Genomic DNA, 17,920 nt, shown 5'->3' on the forward strand with positions numbered 1-17,920 from the left:
TTCTAAAGTGGTTTGATATAGGAATATTCTAGTTTGTTACTTATTTTTATGATTTAAAATTTTTCAGAGACTTATTTTACTTATATTTATGTATCTACTTGTATGTACGCCATATGTGTGCAGGTGGGATTAAAGTGGTGCGCCACCACCGCCCGGCTTAGCCAGTGCTCTTAACCCCTGTGGGACGCACCACTTCCTACACAGGTGGCCCGGGGCTATATGAGAAAGCTAGCTGAGCATGAACCCGAGTGAGCCGGCATGAACCCGAGTGAGCCGGCATGAACCCGAGTGAGCCGGCAGGCAGCATCCTCCATGATCTCCAGTTCTGTCCTAACTGTCCTCAGTGATGGACAGAAGGGTAAGCCAATAAATCCCTTCCTCCCTAAGTTGCTTTTGGTCAGAATCTTTTTTGTTATCTTGTCCACCCCCCACCCTACTCCACCCCTGGTCACAGTATTCTATCACAGCAGCAAAAATCAAACCACAGCAGGCTCTTTCTGGACACCAAGGATTTCGTAAAATTCCGGCAGTGTTGAGGGAGTAGGCAGAAGTTTCTCTCCCTCAACCTCATTCCCACTAACCCAGTACATACCTTCATGGCCTTGAATAGCCTATCAGCAAAATATTCCGGGGTACTGCGGATGCACTTAACTAAAAAAAAAAAAAAAAAAAGAGGGAAGGGGAGATCAGGAATAGTTCCCTCCCCTTCTCCCTTCCCTCCCACTTCTCTTCCCTCCTTCTCTAGCCTTGGATGTGTTTGGAATTACCCCACAACTGAGATATGTCCCACATTCTTTCATTACTTTTTATTTTTGAAACAATATTTGCTAAATTGCCCAGGCTAGCCTCAGATTTCCTCTTGTAGCCCAGGCAGGCCTTAAACTTGCAGTGTTACTACCCCAGCCTTCCCTGGTGATGGGATTGCATGCACCTGTGTGCTACCAGTTGTTCCTAACTCTTGGGGGCCACCAAGTTCAAAGGCAGGAAGACTCCTGGCTTCTGATGGCCCTCAGCCTCAGAGTACCTCTAGCTTTAAACACAAGGGAAGTGCGCGCACATGTGCGCCCGTGTGTGTGTGTGTGTGTGTGTGTGTGTGTCTGTGTGTGTGTGTGTGTGTGGTTGGGAGTGATGCACACTCAATAAATCCCAGCACTCTAGAGATGGAGGCAGGAGGATCAGAAATTCAAGGACATCTTTGGCTACACAGTGAGTTGGGGCCAGCGTGGGATATAGGAGATCCTGCCTCATGAAGGAAGGAAGGAAGGAGGGAAGGAAGGAAGGAAGGAAGGGGGCTGGAGAGATGGCTCAGTGGTTAAAAACGCCTACTCCAGCTGAGTGGGATACCAGGGAGAGGTCCGGGGTTTGAATCTGGACTCATCAGCTCCTAGCTTATCCTATAATCAAGGAAACTGTGATCCATTACAAAGCCATTCCTTGACAAGGGACTCAGCCTCTATGCAACCCAGTTTCTTCATCTGCTAAATGGCGATGGTGGTGTTAGGACCTGGCTTCTAAAGACTTAATACAGCGTGGTGCCTGGCAAGAAGACCCTCCAAGGTCTTTGATGACTATTATCTCAACCTGAGGTGGGTGTTTTCCACCCTTATCACACAGGACATTAATATGTAAGGCTGAATTCCTTCCCATCCCCAGCCTCAGCCATGCTGCTGGAATAAGCCTCTACCACCTGCTCTTCTATATTCTAACTCCACCCCATTGAAATCCCTTTCATTCCTATGCCCTTACTTCTGGGATAACATCCCAGACACCTTTGTGGCCCCCAGTACATACCTACGGCTAACATCAGCTTCTCAAAGTCTCCAGACAGCTCCCCTCGGATACTGGCTTCAATTGGCTTCCCCGTGGTCTTCAGATACTCATCAAACACTGAGAAAGACAGACAGACATGACCTCTAACAATGTTGCCATGACAACAACAAAAAAGAACAGAGACTTTTGAAGGGGATGACAAGATAGCCAAGAGTCAAATGCTAGCGGAAGTCTAGGGTGTGGTGGCTGGGAGGTGACACAGCTGTCATTTTCTGTTGTGCAGGACTGTATCTTGAGACAGGGTTAGTACTGACCTGGTAGTGACTCAGGTGAGGAACTACACGACCCACAACAGGACTAGTATTTGGTTTGGAGATGAAGTGGCTTCAGTACCATCAGTAGAAAAGAGTAGAGAAAGGGGTTCTCGGCGTCACCTGAGGAGGTGTCACAGTTTGGGAACTCACCCAGGCGGAGGTGCTGTTTGCTGCGATTTCCCAAGATATAAATGAACTGAGCCTCGTCTGTTCCCCATTTCAGCTCCCCCGCTTCGTACAGGTCCTGAGAAGGAAGAAGTGAGACGTAGGAAAGGACAAACCCCAGGAGACAGGACACACTGGCTAAGCCACTCTGAACAGCTGCCAGATCCTCAAGTTTCTGGTGACCTCTTGACCTTTGCACACTCCCGTCTTCCTTTCTGTGGAAGCTGTCACTCAGCCTTCACTGCCCAGATCAGACATGCCTCCTTCTTCCACAAATACCCCCGTGGTCTGTTAGATGAATGCTCTTTCCTTCTCTTCCTTTCCATAGCTCCCATAGTTTCCTCTTTCTGTGTGTGTGTGGAGGGTGGAGGGGTGTCAGAGGGTCAGCTCGGGTGTTGTTCCTCAGGAACTGTCCACCTTATTTGTTTTTGAGGTGGTGTCTTCAGCTTTTTACATGGGTGCTGGGGATTAAACACAGGCTACCTTTTCACTCCAACACACTCGCTACCCCTGAAAGAAGCCTACATCTTTTCTCTGATGAAACCCGATGAAAACCACACCGACTCAGGGACTTCTGGTGCTTGATACAAAAGACTTCATCCCTACCCCACCCCAAGGCCTCTGACCTCTCCCCTCCCATCAGGCTCTTGCCTGGGTCATAGAGACCTCCATCAGCATCATTTACCTGGACATCCTGTTGCACCAAGTCCTCGCTCACAACATCGTCATTCTCTCGGGTTCCCTGGATGGAAAGACAAAGGAGTGTGTTTCCAATATATGGTACCAAGGTGAGGCCCAGGAGAGTGACTGAACAGGAGAAATTCCCAGTGTCTATTTTGTAGAGTTGTACGAAGCCTCTCCCTGACCAAACAGGAGCCCTGGGAATGACTGAGGTTCTCCTGGTACCTCCACCCCAGACAAAAGTCCTGTACTTTGAAGACAGAGCTCTAGATAGCAAGGCCACAGGTCTTGGCACTCTCCGGGTCACTTCATGACAATAATGCCCAAGGGATAAAGGATGGTACAGGGTCTTACTATGTAGCCTTGGCTGACCCAGAACTTACTACGTAGACTAGGTAGCCTAGAACTTACACTGATCCTTTCGCCTCTACCTCTTGAGCACTGGAAATCTAGGCATACAATCACGTTCAGGCTAGAAGTGCATATTTGTGTGCTAATATTGTGGTCTCTCATCCTCCTAAACCAAGAATTTACCCATGAGGATTTGGGACTTGAATTCTAAGGTCCAGAAGGGAGTTTGACGTACATAAGGAGGGGAAGGATGCTGTGAATGAGGCATTTGGCTCTCCACAGGGCATAAGCCCTGTGTAAAGCAGAGTGTTGGGACAAAGCCTGGGCTTCAGAGTGGCCTCTTGGGCTCCAAAGGATGAAACAAATGGGGATGGGCAGTAAAGAAGACACAGCCTACAGGAAAGCCTTATACCCTGAAGTCATCTTAGGCTGCTTTTTTTGAGAAACAGTGAAAGGAACCTGTGGCTCTCATGAGGAGAGCTGTAGAAAAGGATATATGTCTGCACATAGACCTACCTGGAGCAGTACCACCAGCATCTTCTGAAAATGGCCTGAAGTGTCTCCCATGATGTCAGACTCCAGATCTCGTTCATAGGCTGTAGAAGGAACACAGGGGCTCTAGTCTCATCCCCCCCAAAGCCTCTGGGATCCAGAACAGAGGTCTTTTGCTCCCCCCACATGATTAGCTTTTTTTTTTTATAAACCCCAATCCAATCTGAATGGCTACCATGGCAACTGTCTCTTCACAGCTGCTAGGACTGGGACACATGAAATGGATTCTTCCTACTTCCATCCCCTTCCATCCCACCATATCATCATCCTCACCTGGACAGAGGGTTCTTCTACCCACAATGACAAGGCAATTGTCACAAAGTTCATATCTGATTGCAATACTCCTGACTTGTCACTGGACTCTGAGTAAAACATCAGTGCTCTTTTGGCTACAAAGTCTGCTGTGATGCTAACCCACCCTCTACCTCTCTAGCCTTATTTGGGCCACCTAACTCACTTCTGCATAAGACTTTATATACTGCTGTCCCTCTGCCAGAAGGACCATCTGTCATCCCATTCTCCATACAACAAGCTCATTTCCTCCTAAGATAGGTTTTCTGACAAAGGTCTTATCTTGGGAAAGTCTAGTTCTTGTTCATTTCTTTTGTAAAATCTGACCACTCTGTGTCATCATTATTTTTCTCTGAGATTCATGGTTCTTTCACAAGGCTCCAAGTTCCAGATACCAGAGACCACATTGTTTTTATTTATCACCATCTGCTGAGAACCTGTACACTGTCCAGTATAGAACAGGTACTGACAGCATGGATGGTGGATAGAGAGATATATATAGACGGGAAGTTTGATATGGATGAGTAGATGGATAGATGAGTGAGTGGATAGATGGATTGATGAGTGTATGCACAGGAAGATAGATTGGCGTTAGATGGATAAATGGTATATAGATGGGTGGGTGGATGATGGATAGAAGGATGGGTGGATGGGTAGGTGGTAAATGGATGGACAGATGGATGGATGGGTAAGTGGGTAGATGGATGATGGGTAGATAGATGAATAGATGAATGGTAATTAATGGGTTGATGGATAGTGAATGGATGATGGGTAAATAGATGGGAAGATGAATGAATGGTAGGTGGATGGGTTGATGGATGATGGATGAATAGGTGGGTGTTGAATGGATGGATGTTGGGTGGATGTATGAGAGGACAGATATATGTTGGATGGAGGGATGGTAGATGGGTGGGTAGTGTGATGATGAATGGAAGGATGGCTGGATAGGTGGATGAGTGGATGGATAACAGATGGTTAGAGAGATGGATAGGTCAGAGGGAAGGGAGATGGTTACTCTTTTAAAAATAATTTATTTCTATTGATGTTTTGCCTGCATGTATGTCTGTCTGTGTGAGGCTGTCAGATCTTGGAGTTGCAGACAGTTGTGAGCTGCCATGTGGGTGCTGGGAATTGAACCCAGGTCCTCTGGAAGAGCAGTCAGTGCCCTTAATGGCCGAGCCATTTCTCCAGCCCCCAGATAGTTACTCTTAATGTCCCCACCCTTGCAATCTGCGTATTCTTCCTGCCCATCTCACCATCTTTGTATGCAGCCACCAGTTGGTGCATCTGCTCATTGGTCCGGGAAGCCAAAATCTCAATGAGGCACTTCTCATCTGTGCCAATGCCCTGAAGGAGAGAAGGAACATGCTGGGTAGAGCAGAATGAGAAGCCTTAGCCACAAGGGGACCCTGGAGCAGCCTGAGCTATGACTATGACACCTCCTGCAGTCATGGTGCCTTTGGCTCAGCTTTTAAACATCATGTGGGAGATGTCATCCTAAAACTCCAGGCATGGGTTCTAGTCCCACCTGTACAGCAACTCTCATGGCTTCTCATTAAGATGAGTAATCTTAGGACTAAGGATGTGGCTCAGTTGGTATAATTCTTACCTGGCATGCAATAAGGGTGTGGGTTCGACCCAGCACTGCATAAAGCCAGGCTTGGTAGGCACAAAGCTCGAGTCTCAGTACTTGGGAGATAGAGGCAGAAGGCTTAGGAGTTTAAGGCCAGCCTGGGCTACATGATACCCTGACTCAATAACTAAATAAAAATTCAGAAATCAACACAATCCTGCATTCTTTTCCTCCTAGAATCATCACTGAAAGCAAGATGGGCCATTAGCAACTTTGCTGGAACAGTAAAGTTGACAGCAGAGATTATACCAGAATTGTCATTCCTGAACAAATCCTCACAGCCTGAGGGGAAAACAGAGTATGTGCCCTGCCAGAGTTCCATACCTAGAGAACATGGTGTTCATTAAGTCAGACTGAGTGACCTTTGAATTTACCCAAAGGAGGAAGCATGCTAGCACTTTGTACATAAAATGAACATTTATAAAACCTTCAGCAACAACAACAATGATGCCATCTTTCTGGCCACAACTTTCTCATCTATACATTAGGAAAGCTCTTTGTTGCGCTAAACTCTAAGGCTGGCTGGAAAGGTAGTATATTCTCACATGGTCAAGTGTATCCACTCATGAATTGAATCTATGTGTAGGAACTCAATGATGGCAAAGGTCATAGACTTTATAAACTGTAAAGTGCCAGGTATAATCAAGGGCTCTGTGTATACTTTTTAGGGGCTAGGGATGGAACCCAGAGATTTAAAGCAGGCATTCTACCACTGAGTCACACACCCTGAATCGGGGGGCTTTGTGTGTATATACACACACAAAAGTATATGCAAGCAGAGGTCAGAGGTTAACTTCAGGTGTCTTCTTTATCACTCTCCATTTTAGTTTTTCAAACAGGTGTTACTATACCTAGAGCTTGCTGTTTTGGCTAGACTGACTAACCAGTAGGCCCTGGTGATCACCTGTTCCCACTCCAACAACACAAGGGTTACCGGTCCCTGGCTTTTATGGGGGGTTTGAAGTCAGGTCTTCATGCTTGCAATAGCAAGCACTTACCTATGGAGCCACCTTCCCAGTGCCCCCCCCACCCCTACTTTTTCTGGGTCTTTTCTATAATCTAGGCTATGGCCTCAAACTTATCATCCTCTTGCCTCCACACCCCAGTGCTGTGATTGCTAGCCTGCACTACCATACTAATCAAGGGCTTCTTGTCCCTATTCCTAGAGGGCATCTCTCTGCCTTAAGCAGGTAAGTCTTGCTCATACCCGAACACACAGCCCCCAGGCTGCAACACTCCTACCTACCAGAGCCTCTGCAGACTTCTGGGTTTAACTTGGTCCTCTTGCAATAATTAGTTTTTATTGTGCCCTCAGCTTCTAGTGTGTTGGACAGCATTTGTCTCCACTTTCTCAGGACTATAACTCTTGGCATGGAGATCAGAACCAAGTACCCATTTTATAGGGTTGAAATTTCCCTAACATCTGTCCACATCTGTCAGGCTGGAGAAGACTAGGAAACCCATCTGGGACAGGCTGCCTCTTAAAGCAGGACACACGTGCTGGGTGGGAAGGGGCTGAGCACAAGCTTGTGGCAAAGCCCAGAACTTATCACCCACATCTGCACCCCCAGTGCACACTTAGACCCATGCTTCTTACCGAGATGGCGTCTTTAATTTCTTTGGCATCGCAATAGGCAAGCGGCCTCATCAGGTTCACAATCAGTCGCTCAAACTTCCCCGTCAACTCATACTTCAAGTCTGCAATGAGGTCCTGGGGATGGAGGAGCACCGTGGTAGGAAGGAGTGATAAGTAAACCCTTTCTCTGCCCAGTCCGAGGCCTAGCTAGTGGCCTTGCTGGCTCCAGCTCTTGGGAGGAGACACTGTCATCCATGGCCTCTTAAAGAAAACTCTAGAGACTCCAGGCCACTGCCCCAGGTTGCAGCTAGCAGCAAGCGGGCCACTCAGGTTCAAGGCCTCAGCATTGCCCCCCCCCACGTCTGCTCCAGAGTCTGTCTTTCCTAGGATATGGGAGTGTAAGAGAGTGACCGTGGCACAGGTCTGCTTTCTCAGTGCAGGCCTAACACCTGCCCAGCCCAAGGTACACAGATGACGCCTGAGACGGAAGGACGAGTAAGAGCAGAGGAAAAAGAGCCAGCATGAAGGCAGAGTTGGAGAAGAATGCTAGGGAAGGATCCTAAATAACAAGACAGGAAGTGGTGGCTCCCTTCCCCCTCGGCCTTCTAGTCGCCATGCTTACCTTGCCATAGAGGGACTTGTAACTCTGGCTGATTTCCTGCCTCTGCTTGTTGCTGCGGGAGGTGATCAGCTCCAGTATGGACTCTTTGTCACTGCCTAGGAGAGTTGAGGGCACCTCTTGTTAGTGACAAAGCAAGACAGTGCCTTCAGGTTCAGACTCCCATGTTAATGCACTTTCAAAATGTCCTTTCGAGCTTCATGGTTCGAACAGAGCATGCCCAGAGGCATTTATGTCACTTTAAAGTGAGCATGCTTGGGACTGTACTCCTAACACAAGCGCGTGCTCACTCAGGAATGGAACCACGGCTATGTGAATCTGGGCGGACTTGCATTAAAATGTTCATGCTTGGTGCTGGCTTGGAAATGACTGGCCGGCCTTCTTGCCTGCCTTGGGTAATAAATCTTCCTCCACTCAGGTCTCCACTGCTTATTTTGACTTTCTCAACAAGATGTAAGCCTACTGCACTCAGTTACACTGTCACCCTGCCCAGCCTGCCTCCAGGAAGCCCTCCAGGACTGCCTCCATTATCAGGCAGAGGCCTTGCAGCTCCTGTAATTATCCGCAGAAATCTTCTGCTCTCAAACAGGAGGCAACAGCAGTGGTTCTCAACCTGTGGTTCGAGACCCTTCATGTCAGCTATCCTGAGTATAAGGTATTTATATTACAATTCACAATAGTTGCCAGGCAGGGGTAGCACATGTCTTTAATCCCAATACTTGAGAGGTAGAGGCAGGCGAATCTTTTTGTATTCAAGGCCAGCCTGGTCTATAGTTCCGAGACAGCCAAGCCCCCCACAAACAAAACAAAACAAAAAACCAACAATTCGTAATAGTAGCAAAATTAGCTATGAAGTAGCAAGGTAATATAATTTTATGTATTAAACGGTTACAGCATTAGGAAAGTTGAGAACTCACTGGTCCCCACAGAGAGGAGTCATTGTATTTACAACACCTGAGCTCAAAGGGTCCCTGATTGAACTCTCTGCGGTACAAATACAGAAACCAAGGCACAGAGACAGGTAAGGATTTTCACAAGGCCTCACAATGCACTTGACTCAGAAAAACCCAGATGTCCTAACAGCATATATACTAACAACTGCAGATAAGCAAAGGTGGCAATAAGCACAAATTCAGGTCAGTGGGCACCCTGAAGAAAGAGAAAGGCAGGGGAATCACCACACACACACTTTTTGGTTGGACAATAATTAAATAAGCTGCTCCCATGGCTCAGAAGCAGAGTGCTTGTCTAGCATGTATGAAGTCCTGGGTCCAATCCCTAGCAACAGGAACAAAACAAAGCAAAACCACATTGCAACATTCCAGGCTCCTCCCCCACCAACAGCTGTTGTGCTGCCATTTCCATGGAAAGGAGACTTTCTCTCAAAGAAGGACCGCTCTTAAGACTTGGAAGTTCATGAAATTTACAAGGCGCAGATATTCAGGGACCTTATCCTTTTCAGAAAGTCCAGATTGATGCATGGGCCATAAGGCTCTTCCCAAGCTTATAACAGCAGTAACAATGGCTGGAGTGGGAAGCCTCTCTGGAGCAGCTGCCTGCAAGCTGGGCAGTGGCCACTAAGGAGGCAGCTTTCCAGAGACTGGGTTTTTCAGTCATGCAGCTGTTTTGGGGTCTCCTATGCTTCTATAAGGTAATCCCTAAAAACTCACTGGTTCATCAAAGTAGATTGTAGCACAAATTCTAATTGTACTTATAATAAAAACTTGGAGTCAGATATTAGTTGGGGGAAGGCGGGAAGCTGAAGGATCAGAGAAGCAAAGCCGCCAGCCATTAGAGAGTTCTCACCTCTACCAATGCTCAGACCACAGGGGTGATTCTGCCCTCAGATTGCGCTGCTCCCCAGACTGTCTCTGTCTCCACCAAACCTCAGACTGCACTGAGCTCCTGTCCCCTCTGCCTTTATATTTCTCTCTAGTTCTGGGATTAAAGGTATGGGATCCCAAGTGCTGAGATCACCTTGGTATGAGCTCCATGTCTCTTTTAGACTGGATCAATTTCATGTAGCTCAGGGCGGCCTGGAATTAACAGAGATCTGTTTGCTTCTGTGTCTCAAATGCTGGGATTAAAGGTGTGTGCCACCACTGCCTGACCTCTATGGCTAACTAGTGTGGCTAGCTTTGCATTCTGATCTTCAGGCAAACTTTATTTGCTAGATCACAAACAGAATATCACTACACTAGATGAGTGGAATGGTATCTTTGGTTAGCTGTTGGTGTCCTAACTGGGTAGACTAAAGTCTGTTCATGTTTCTCTAGGAAAAGCCACAGAATACTAGCGAATGGCTCGAGGTTAGACACATGTGGGGTGGATCGGCTGTGTCCCATGCACCTCCTCCCGGTAGGACCCACTCTTGGATAGCTGACACCCACCAAAGCCCTTCATGGCTGTGTACAAAGCTTCGGCATCCTGATTTGGATCAAAGTCTGGGAAGTCATGGACGGAGCCTCGGTACATGGCACTCTGTGGAGAAAAAAGCAGAGGGTGAGTTCCGACCTTGGACCTGGACCCAGGGTAGACTGTTAGCTCTGGTTCAGGCTGAGCTCTGTTCCCCAGAGAAGAGCAAGCACTGAGGTCACCTGGGAAGGGCGTGGCTGACTCTTCAGAACCACCAGAAGCAGCCAGCCCAAAGGACAGTGTCATTCCTCCAAGGGAGGCGGCTTGGCCAAGCCTCACCACCCTTCACCACCTGGCACTACTAGGACAGGTTAAAAAGCCTGGCTGAGTAGCAGGCTGGAAATGACCCCCGTGAGTGACAAGAGCCCCACCTGCGGTATATGTGTGTATCTGGAGGTCAGAGGTCAACCATAGGTGTTGTTTCTCAGGTGTCCTCTATCTTTTTGTTTGTTTTGAGATAGGGTCTCACTATGTGGTCCTGTTTGACCTGGGACTGCTATGTAGACTATGCTGACTTTGAATTCACAGAGATCCCCCTGCCTCTGCCTCCTAAGTGCTAGGATTAAAAGCATGCATCATCACATCCTTTCCTACCTTAGTTATTTATTTTTGTTAAGAATGGTTAAAAGCTTATCATTACCATGTTTAGAGGGTGGGAATGTGTCTGCCATTATGCATACGTGATGGTCAGAAGATAACTTCGTGGAGTCTGTTTTCTCTTTCTACCCTCCTGGGTACTGGTGATTGAACTCAGGACATCAGCCTTGTGTAACAAGCCTCTTTACACAATGAGACATCTTGCCTGCCCATATATCTTGTTTTTGTTTTTGTTTTTGTTTTTGGTTTTTCTAGACAGGGTTTCTCTGTATTGTTTTGGAGGCTGTCCTGGAATTCGCTCGGTAGACCAGGTTGGTCTCGAACTCAAAGAGATCCACCTGCCTCTGCCTCCCGAGTGCTGGGATTAAAGGCGTGCGCCACCAACGCCTGGCTTGTTTTTGTTTTTTGAGACAGGGTCTTTCTACATAGCTCCAGCTGTCCTGGAACTCACTGTGTAAACTGAGCTTGTCTGGAATGTGCAGTGACCACCCTCTGCTACGATTAAAGGCATGAGCCACCATGCCTGGCTCACCTTATTTTTCCAGACAGGGTCTCTCAGTGGCCTGGGGCTCACCTATCACAGGTGGCCTAGCTACTGCACCCCAGGGATCCACCTGTTTCTGCCTACTCCAGTACTGCTATTACAAGGGTGTACCACCAGGCTTTTGGGAGGGCTTGGGGGGCTGGGTTCTGGGTCTTGAACACAGGTCCTCATGTTTTACCTAGCAAGCACTTTGAGGAAGATGGGACCACCTTCCCAGCACTCCTAACAATTTTTCACAGCATTTTACAGTTTGCAAAGCCTCTTGTCTCCATTAACAAAATTATATTAACCACTGCAGGAGTGTTTAAAGTGGCTTCTACAACCAAACCCTGAGGAGCCCCACAGACCCTAGCCCTCTTCCCTGCTTCCCACAGCTGCACAAACCTAACAGCTGCCAGCTACTCAGGGGAACCCAGAGTTGCCCTCCAATTCAGTGCCAAGATGAGCACTGGTCCTGAGGGCCCAGTAAACTGAGCTGTGGACTGGCATCTCAGCTGGCAGGGTCCTTGCAGGCCAGAAGAGGAAGGCAGAGAGCCAGGAGACCTCAGACATCAGATCAAAGCTGAATGCACAATGGGCTGCTTCATGGAGGAGTCAGATGTAGGTCAGCCATACAGCATGGAGCAGTGCGGGGGTCTGAGAGAACCACCAGGTAAATCCAGTAGACAAGGCTGTGACTGGGCAGGCACACAGCGTATCTGTGCCCGGCCCTGGGCCAAGGACTGAAGATTCAGAAAGACCAAAGATCTAATTTTGTTAAGTCCAGTGGCAGACATGAGCCATAAATGGCTCTAGTAAACACCTAAAGAGAGAGGCAAGTTACAGAGAAAACAGCTAAGAACAACACCAGCTCCAAAAGGAGATCAGAAAAGGCCCTGTAGATGGAGGAGCGGAGGGAGGCCTGCTGATTGTGCCTTCAAGGACTGAGACCGGCAAAACAGGAGTCCTCCCATGGTCCTGTGTTCCCACCAGAGTCCAGCCAGACATCTGTCTGCCCTCTGCCTTCGGTTACCAAAGCTGCCTCTTCAGAGGTAAGCATGTGTGGGTGCAGGGCTGCTATTTAAAGTTCTCAAAGGGCGAGTGACCAGAAAGGGACACAGCCTTCTTCCCGCCATTCACCATTCGTGACTCCCTTGCAACCTGATCTCAGCGCTGGGCAAAGGAAGAGAAACAGGCCAGACAGCAGAGCAGGGAGGATGGCGCGTGCCAGCCCTGCCTCCCGCCTACACTCCCTTTGCCTTCTTCCACCTTCTAAGGCCTCCTGCATTTGCATTTGCACAGTCTGATCCAGGGACCTGTGGTCTAGTGTCAGGCCTGACCTGCACACGGCTCAGACACTGACCAGAGGAGGTCCTTAAGTCCCTGTTACCAGAAAAAGACAGTGTACAGCTAAGATTTTACATCCTAACCATTTGGTGTCTCTCTCTGTAGATTCTGGTCTAGCAGTGTCAGAAAAATAATTACCATCAGCTTCTACAGTGGAGAAAAAGGGGGCAGAGGGACTAGAATATCTACTTTGCAAAGGACTTTAAAGCCTTTTAGTCTAACCTTCCTTTTGATCCTTTGAGTTTTTTGTTTGTTTGTTTGTTTGTTTGTTTGACATAAAGTCTCACATAGCCAAGGCTGGTCTTGAACTCACTATGTAGCCAAGGCGGAGCTTGAACCCTTGATGCACCTGCCTCTGCCACCTGAGTGCTGGGATTACAGGTGAGCGACACCACATCTGGCTCTTTAATTCTTGACTCCACCAGGACAAGAGCTGTCATGAATAGGACATGATGGCACAGGACAAAGTGGATCCCCACAACCAGCACCGGCTTAGCAATGGAGACCGGAGAAGGCTTGCTAAATGTAACTAAGTTGAATGAAGGACTGAAGATGTTCTCTTCCGAGGTGAAGAATTCTAAAGAGGGAGGCAGGCAGGCAGGCAGGGGGAAGGTGATCCTGGGACCAGTGCTGGGGTGTCCAACTTTGGAATAGCTTTCTGGGAGCCGGGTCCTCTAGGGGTCTAACTGGGGCAGCCAGCTGCTACCATGACTCATGACATTTTTCTCTCCATCTGCCTGAGCCCACATGTCCCTCATCTCTCTGGCTCCAACCTCCTTGCCACTGATCCTGGGGCTCACTTGGAGAAAAAAAGGCAATGTATCTTAAAATTTTAAAGACCCAAGATAGAGAGGACAAATGACATGTGAGCAGCCAGCATGCCAGAGGCCTGACTGGGAAGGGGAAAGATGGCTGCTTCTAGCAAACCAAGCTTTCACCTCCCTGCCAGATGCCAGGATGGTGTGGCAGGTTATACATGAAGGCGTGACCATCACGTAGCTTAGGGCATCTTCCTCAGCTAATGACACCCACCTGTCTCTCCTTGAAGTCACACAGAGTTATTGTCCTGCACTGTGTCCCCTGCTGGAACGGCAGCTGTTGGAGAACTGCCAAGGTAACCCACTTTCAAGTTCTAAACAGGCATCAGTGCTCCACCATGCTTAGACCCCAAAGGCGTTTCACACACAGATTCTCGTTTCCAGGGAAACTAGAGCCACCCACTCATTCATCTGCCTATTTACCTACCAATCCACCCATTTGCCCATTTATGGTGCAATCGATCTTTCCATCCATTTACCTACCAAGCTATCCATCTATCTATCCATCAATCCATCCATCCATCTATCTATCTACCCATCTATCCATCCACCCACCCACCCACTCACTCACCCACCCACCCACCCACCCACCCACCCACCCACCCACCCACCCATCCATCCATCCATCCATCCATCCATCCATCCATCCATCCATCCATCCATCTTCATGACCGTCCATCCACCCAACTATCCATCTGTTCACTCATCTACCCACACATGCATGCATCCATCCATCTCTCACTGAGAATCTACAAGGTGCTGAGCCCAGGGACCTGTAAGAACTCAGTCTGGCAGGGAACTACATGGTAAATGCAGCCACAAAGCAGTCAGCTAAGTGTCTCACAGGGGCCAGAGAAGAAAACCTGTGAAGGCCAGGACTGCATCTGCTCACTGATGTCTTTCCCTAACACAGGACCTAGGACATCTAGGCATTGGTATTTGCTTCAGAAATAGATGTGTAAACTACTGAGAATACAAGCTGAGCAGATTAGAGCTGACTTCCTGGAGATGATGTCTGAGTTCCTGTGAGTTCTACAGAATGAGTAACAGCAGCCCTCTACCCCGGGGAGAGAGGCTGTGGAAATTACCACACAGAGAGACATGGCAGAGGGCTGGGAGGCAGTGAGAACATTGGGAAAAGGAACCCCAGGTTACAGTGCTTAGGAGCCAATACCCTGAGTCTGTCAATTTGTGTGGGGTACAATGAGCATGAAGCAGAAGATGAGAGCCTGTGGTCCTGTTGGCTACCCTGGGCATGCCCCCTAAGTCATGGGCAGAGCAAGGCTCTTTTTTTTTGTTTGTTTGTTTTTGTTTTTCGAGACATGGGTTTCTCTATATTGCTTTGGAGCCTGTCCTGGCACTCACTCGGTAGACCATGCTGGCCTCGAACTCACAGAGTTTAAAGGTGTGCACCACCAATGCCTGGCATTTTTTTTTTTTCAAAACAAGGCTCTTGCACCTGGCTTTGCTGTCTCTGCCCATTGAACAATTTAAACATGTAACCCATCTTCTGTGTAGGTTAAAAGAAGTCAAGCAGCAAACAGTTTCAAACTGATGCCTTTCTCAAGGACAATAGTAGGGATGCCTTAGTTTCTTTTTCTGTCAATGTGATAAAATACCCTGAACAAAAGCAACTTGAGGGGAAGGGGGCTTATTTTGGCTCAAGGTTCAAGAGCACTGTCCATCATAATAGAGAAGTTGGGGTGGCAGCTGATCATGTTCCTTCTACTGTCAAGAAACAAAGAACAGTAAACGCTTATGCTTAGCTCACTTTCTCATACAGTCTAGGGCCCCAGCCGAGGGAATGGTGCTACCTACAGTGGGTAAATCTTCCTACCTCAATTAACCTAATTAAGATAATCCTCCAGAGCGGGACATGATGGCATACCCCTTTAATCCCAGCACTCAAGAGGCAGAGGCAAGCAGACCTCTGTATGTTCAAGGCCAGCCTGGTCTAAACATTGAGTTCCAGGCCAGCCAGAGCTACACAGCAAGACTCTCATTTAAAAGAGGTGGGCAGTAGGGAAGAGAATCCTTCCATAGTCATGCCAAGGGGCTATTTCCCTAGGTGAATCTAGATCCCATCAAGCTGACTATGGAGACTAATCATAACAGGGAATGTGTTAGAGGCAACAAATGCCAAAATAGCTTCTGAGATGGTTCCCGAAAGCTCACAGCCAGACGCCCAAGTATCTGGGAGGAGACAAGAGGCATCTGCCAGGCTGCAGGCTGAAGACAGAGTACCAGGCATGATGCCCTCCCTATTACAGCTACTTCATCTCTGCCTTTCTCCCTCCATGCAACTCTGGACAGGGACTGAGAAGTCTTCCCGGTGCTTGCCTGCTGGCCCCATGATCCAAGATGTCACATGGTGATGGACACTGCAAGCTAAATGAGGCTTAGCTCTGGTTGCTAACACAAAGGTATAGGAACGTTCCCTCAAACCATCTAGGCCTAGCTCCTACAGGCCATGACTCACCCCATTGTGGAAGTTTATATTCTTAAATGCCCCCTGAGCAGCTGCCCAGGGCACCTGTAATCAGCCTGTCCTACCCCATGCAGCCAGGATTCTGGATGCAGATAGCAAGGATGGGGGGAATGGGGAGAAAGCTTTCCACTCTGAAATATTTAGCAGACCCTGTTGCCAGGTGGTGAGCAGCCTGGGCCCTGGGGCTCCAGCCTGTGAAGCCCCACCCCAGTTACTACAGGTGCCCTGGGCTTCCTAGAACACAAACAAACATTACCTAGACAGATGATTGCCTATGTGGGAACTCCAGCAGAGAGCAACCATAACCAGCTCTGATACCCACCTCATCCTGGAGCTATTGGGGTCCCAGGACATGCACCGCCTCTCTCTCCCTGTCTGCAAAGTGTTTTCATATTCACTATTGTATTCCAAAACCAAATCTCACTAAACAAGCCTCCTGGGGCCTTCCATGGAATCATAGTCTGCCTTCCTACCTTTGGATCCCAAGTTCACCTCTTTGAAAGGTGACAAGAGGGGAGGGAGAGGGAGCTGGGGTTGACATATGAAACAGGTTTCTTTCTAATTTAAGTTTAAAAAATTAAAAAAAAAAGGTGACAAGGACCAGCCATCATGATGGAAAGAGCTAAGGTGACTGGACCCACGGAGCGTGAACTGTGCTGGGGTGTGTGGGTGTGCCCACATGTGTGGGGCACTGTAATCAGTGCCGAGAGCAGGCAACAGACAAACTTCCTTCTTCACACCCACCCCTAGTAGTATCTTCCACAACCTTCTCTCTCTTGACGCTGCTGCCTGTCAGGCACCAAGAATTACCCTTTGCCCTGACTACACTGGAATATTTCTCAGTTCTGGCCTTCTAACCCAGCCGGTCCATCCTGGACCCAGAAGGGTGCAAAGACATCTGACTTGCGCCCACTCCCAGCCACCCTGAAACTTGCTTGCAGAGGGTCTATGGGCTCTGACCTAAACCTCTGAACCCCAAGTCTTGGCCTAACTGATCTTTTGGCCTGACCTGTTTGCTTGAGTTATTCAGAGCCCGGCAAGGCAAGTGCCTCCCAGCTGCTGGAACTCAGGAAGAGGGAACCAGCAGCAGTTCCTGTCCTGGAACTTTGCACACGCAATGAATACTTTCCCCAGCCTGTGGGACAAAGCATGCTCCTCAGGGGCTTGGAGAGAAGCTTGCAAGAGCTATTTTGAGAGTCTATCTTGCATCATATACACGCTACTCTATGCAAGCTGCGGCTATCCCTGGTTCACTGGATGTCATGTCACAAGGAGAGGTGGAGTGAAATTGGCTCTCAGTTCAGCCAGTAGGAGGCCTGCTCTGTGACCAGAAGCTCTAGACATGGGGTAAGCAACAAAAGGGGGCCTGCTGGGGTTCCCTCAGCTCATCCTCCCCTTCGAATGCCAGGTTTGCACTGAAAGGGGAGCCAACTGGGATCTCTCTCAGGCAAATCCTTACACAGAGGAAGCGCTCACACCTCCCTTAGCCACACAGGAGAGAATGTTCCATTTGGTCTCAAATTCTATCACCCAACAGAGTTCAGACAGTGTGAAAGACTGAGGTTAGAGTCTTCCTGGTCAGGAAAACTTAACCCCAATGGGTATGACATGGAACACACCTCTTCAGGGCATAAGCAACCCTCATTGTGATTTACTGACTGTCTAGTTGCCCATCTCTCTTCTGGGAGCCACATGGTTCTGATGGGGTCACTTCCATTTCCCACTCCAAAAAGCATGTCACCCAGGCCTAGCCAATGAGGCTAGAACCTGGAACCACTGG

The 17,920-nt window shown here is 48.5% G+C and overlaps 1 protein-coding gene and 1 long non-coding RNA gene across 3 annotated transcripts in view; one reads left to right on the forward strand and one right to left on the reverse strand.

Annotated features, from left to right (window-relative positions):
* The window catches only part of Anxa6 (annexin A6), a 50,505-nt gene that overhangs the window by 21,443 nt on the left and 11,142 nt on the right, over positions 1-17,920 (reverse strand). For both annotated transcript variants that reach the window (XM_005067755.4, XM_005067754.4), the window contains exons 3-11: positions 10,343-10,433; positions 7,956-8,050; positions 7,355-7,468; positions 5,381-5,471; positions 3,798-3,877; positions 2,935-2,991; positions 2,235-2,328; positions 1,792-1,887; positions 593-651 (exon numbers count right to left, since the gene is read on the reverse strand). In XM_005067755.4, the coding sequence (XP_005067812.1) occupies positions 593-651; positions 1,792-1,887; positions 2,235-2,328; positions 2,935-2,991; positions 3,798-3,877; positions 5,381-5,471; positions 7,355-7,468; positions 7,956-8,050; positions 10,343-10,433 (777 nt within the window). The remainder of the gene's footprint in view (positions 1-592; positions 652-1,791; positions 1,888-2,234; positions 2,329-2,934; positions 2,992-3,797; positions 3,878-5,380; positions 5,472-7,354; positions 7,469-7,955; positions 8,051-10,342; positions 10,434-17,920) is intronic.
* LOC121141334 lies at positions 9,311-10,948 on the forward strand. Its single transcript, XR_005878217.1, has 2 exons — positions 9,311-9,603; positions 10,229-10,948. It is a non-coding gene; the product is annotated as an uncharacterized LOC121141334 (long non-coding RNA).

This window comes from Mesocricetus auratus, unplaced genomic scaffold, assembly GCF_017639785.1.
Source record: "Mesocricetus auratus isolate SY011 unplaced genomic scaffold, BCM_Maur_2.0 Super-Scaffold_100007, whole genome shotgun sequence".
Taxonomy (NCBI): domain Eukaryota; kingdom Metazoa; phylum Chordata; class Mammalia; order Rodentia; family Cricetidae; genus Mesocricetus; species Mesocricetus auratus.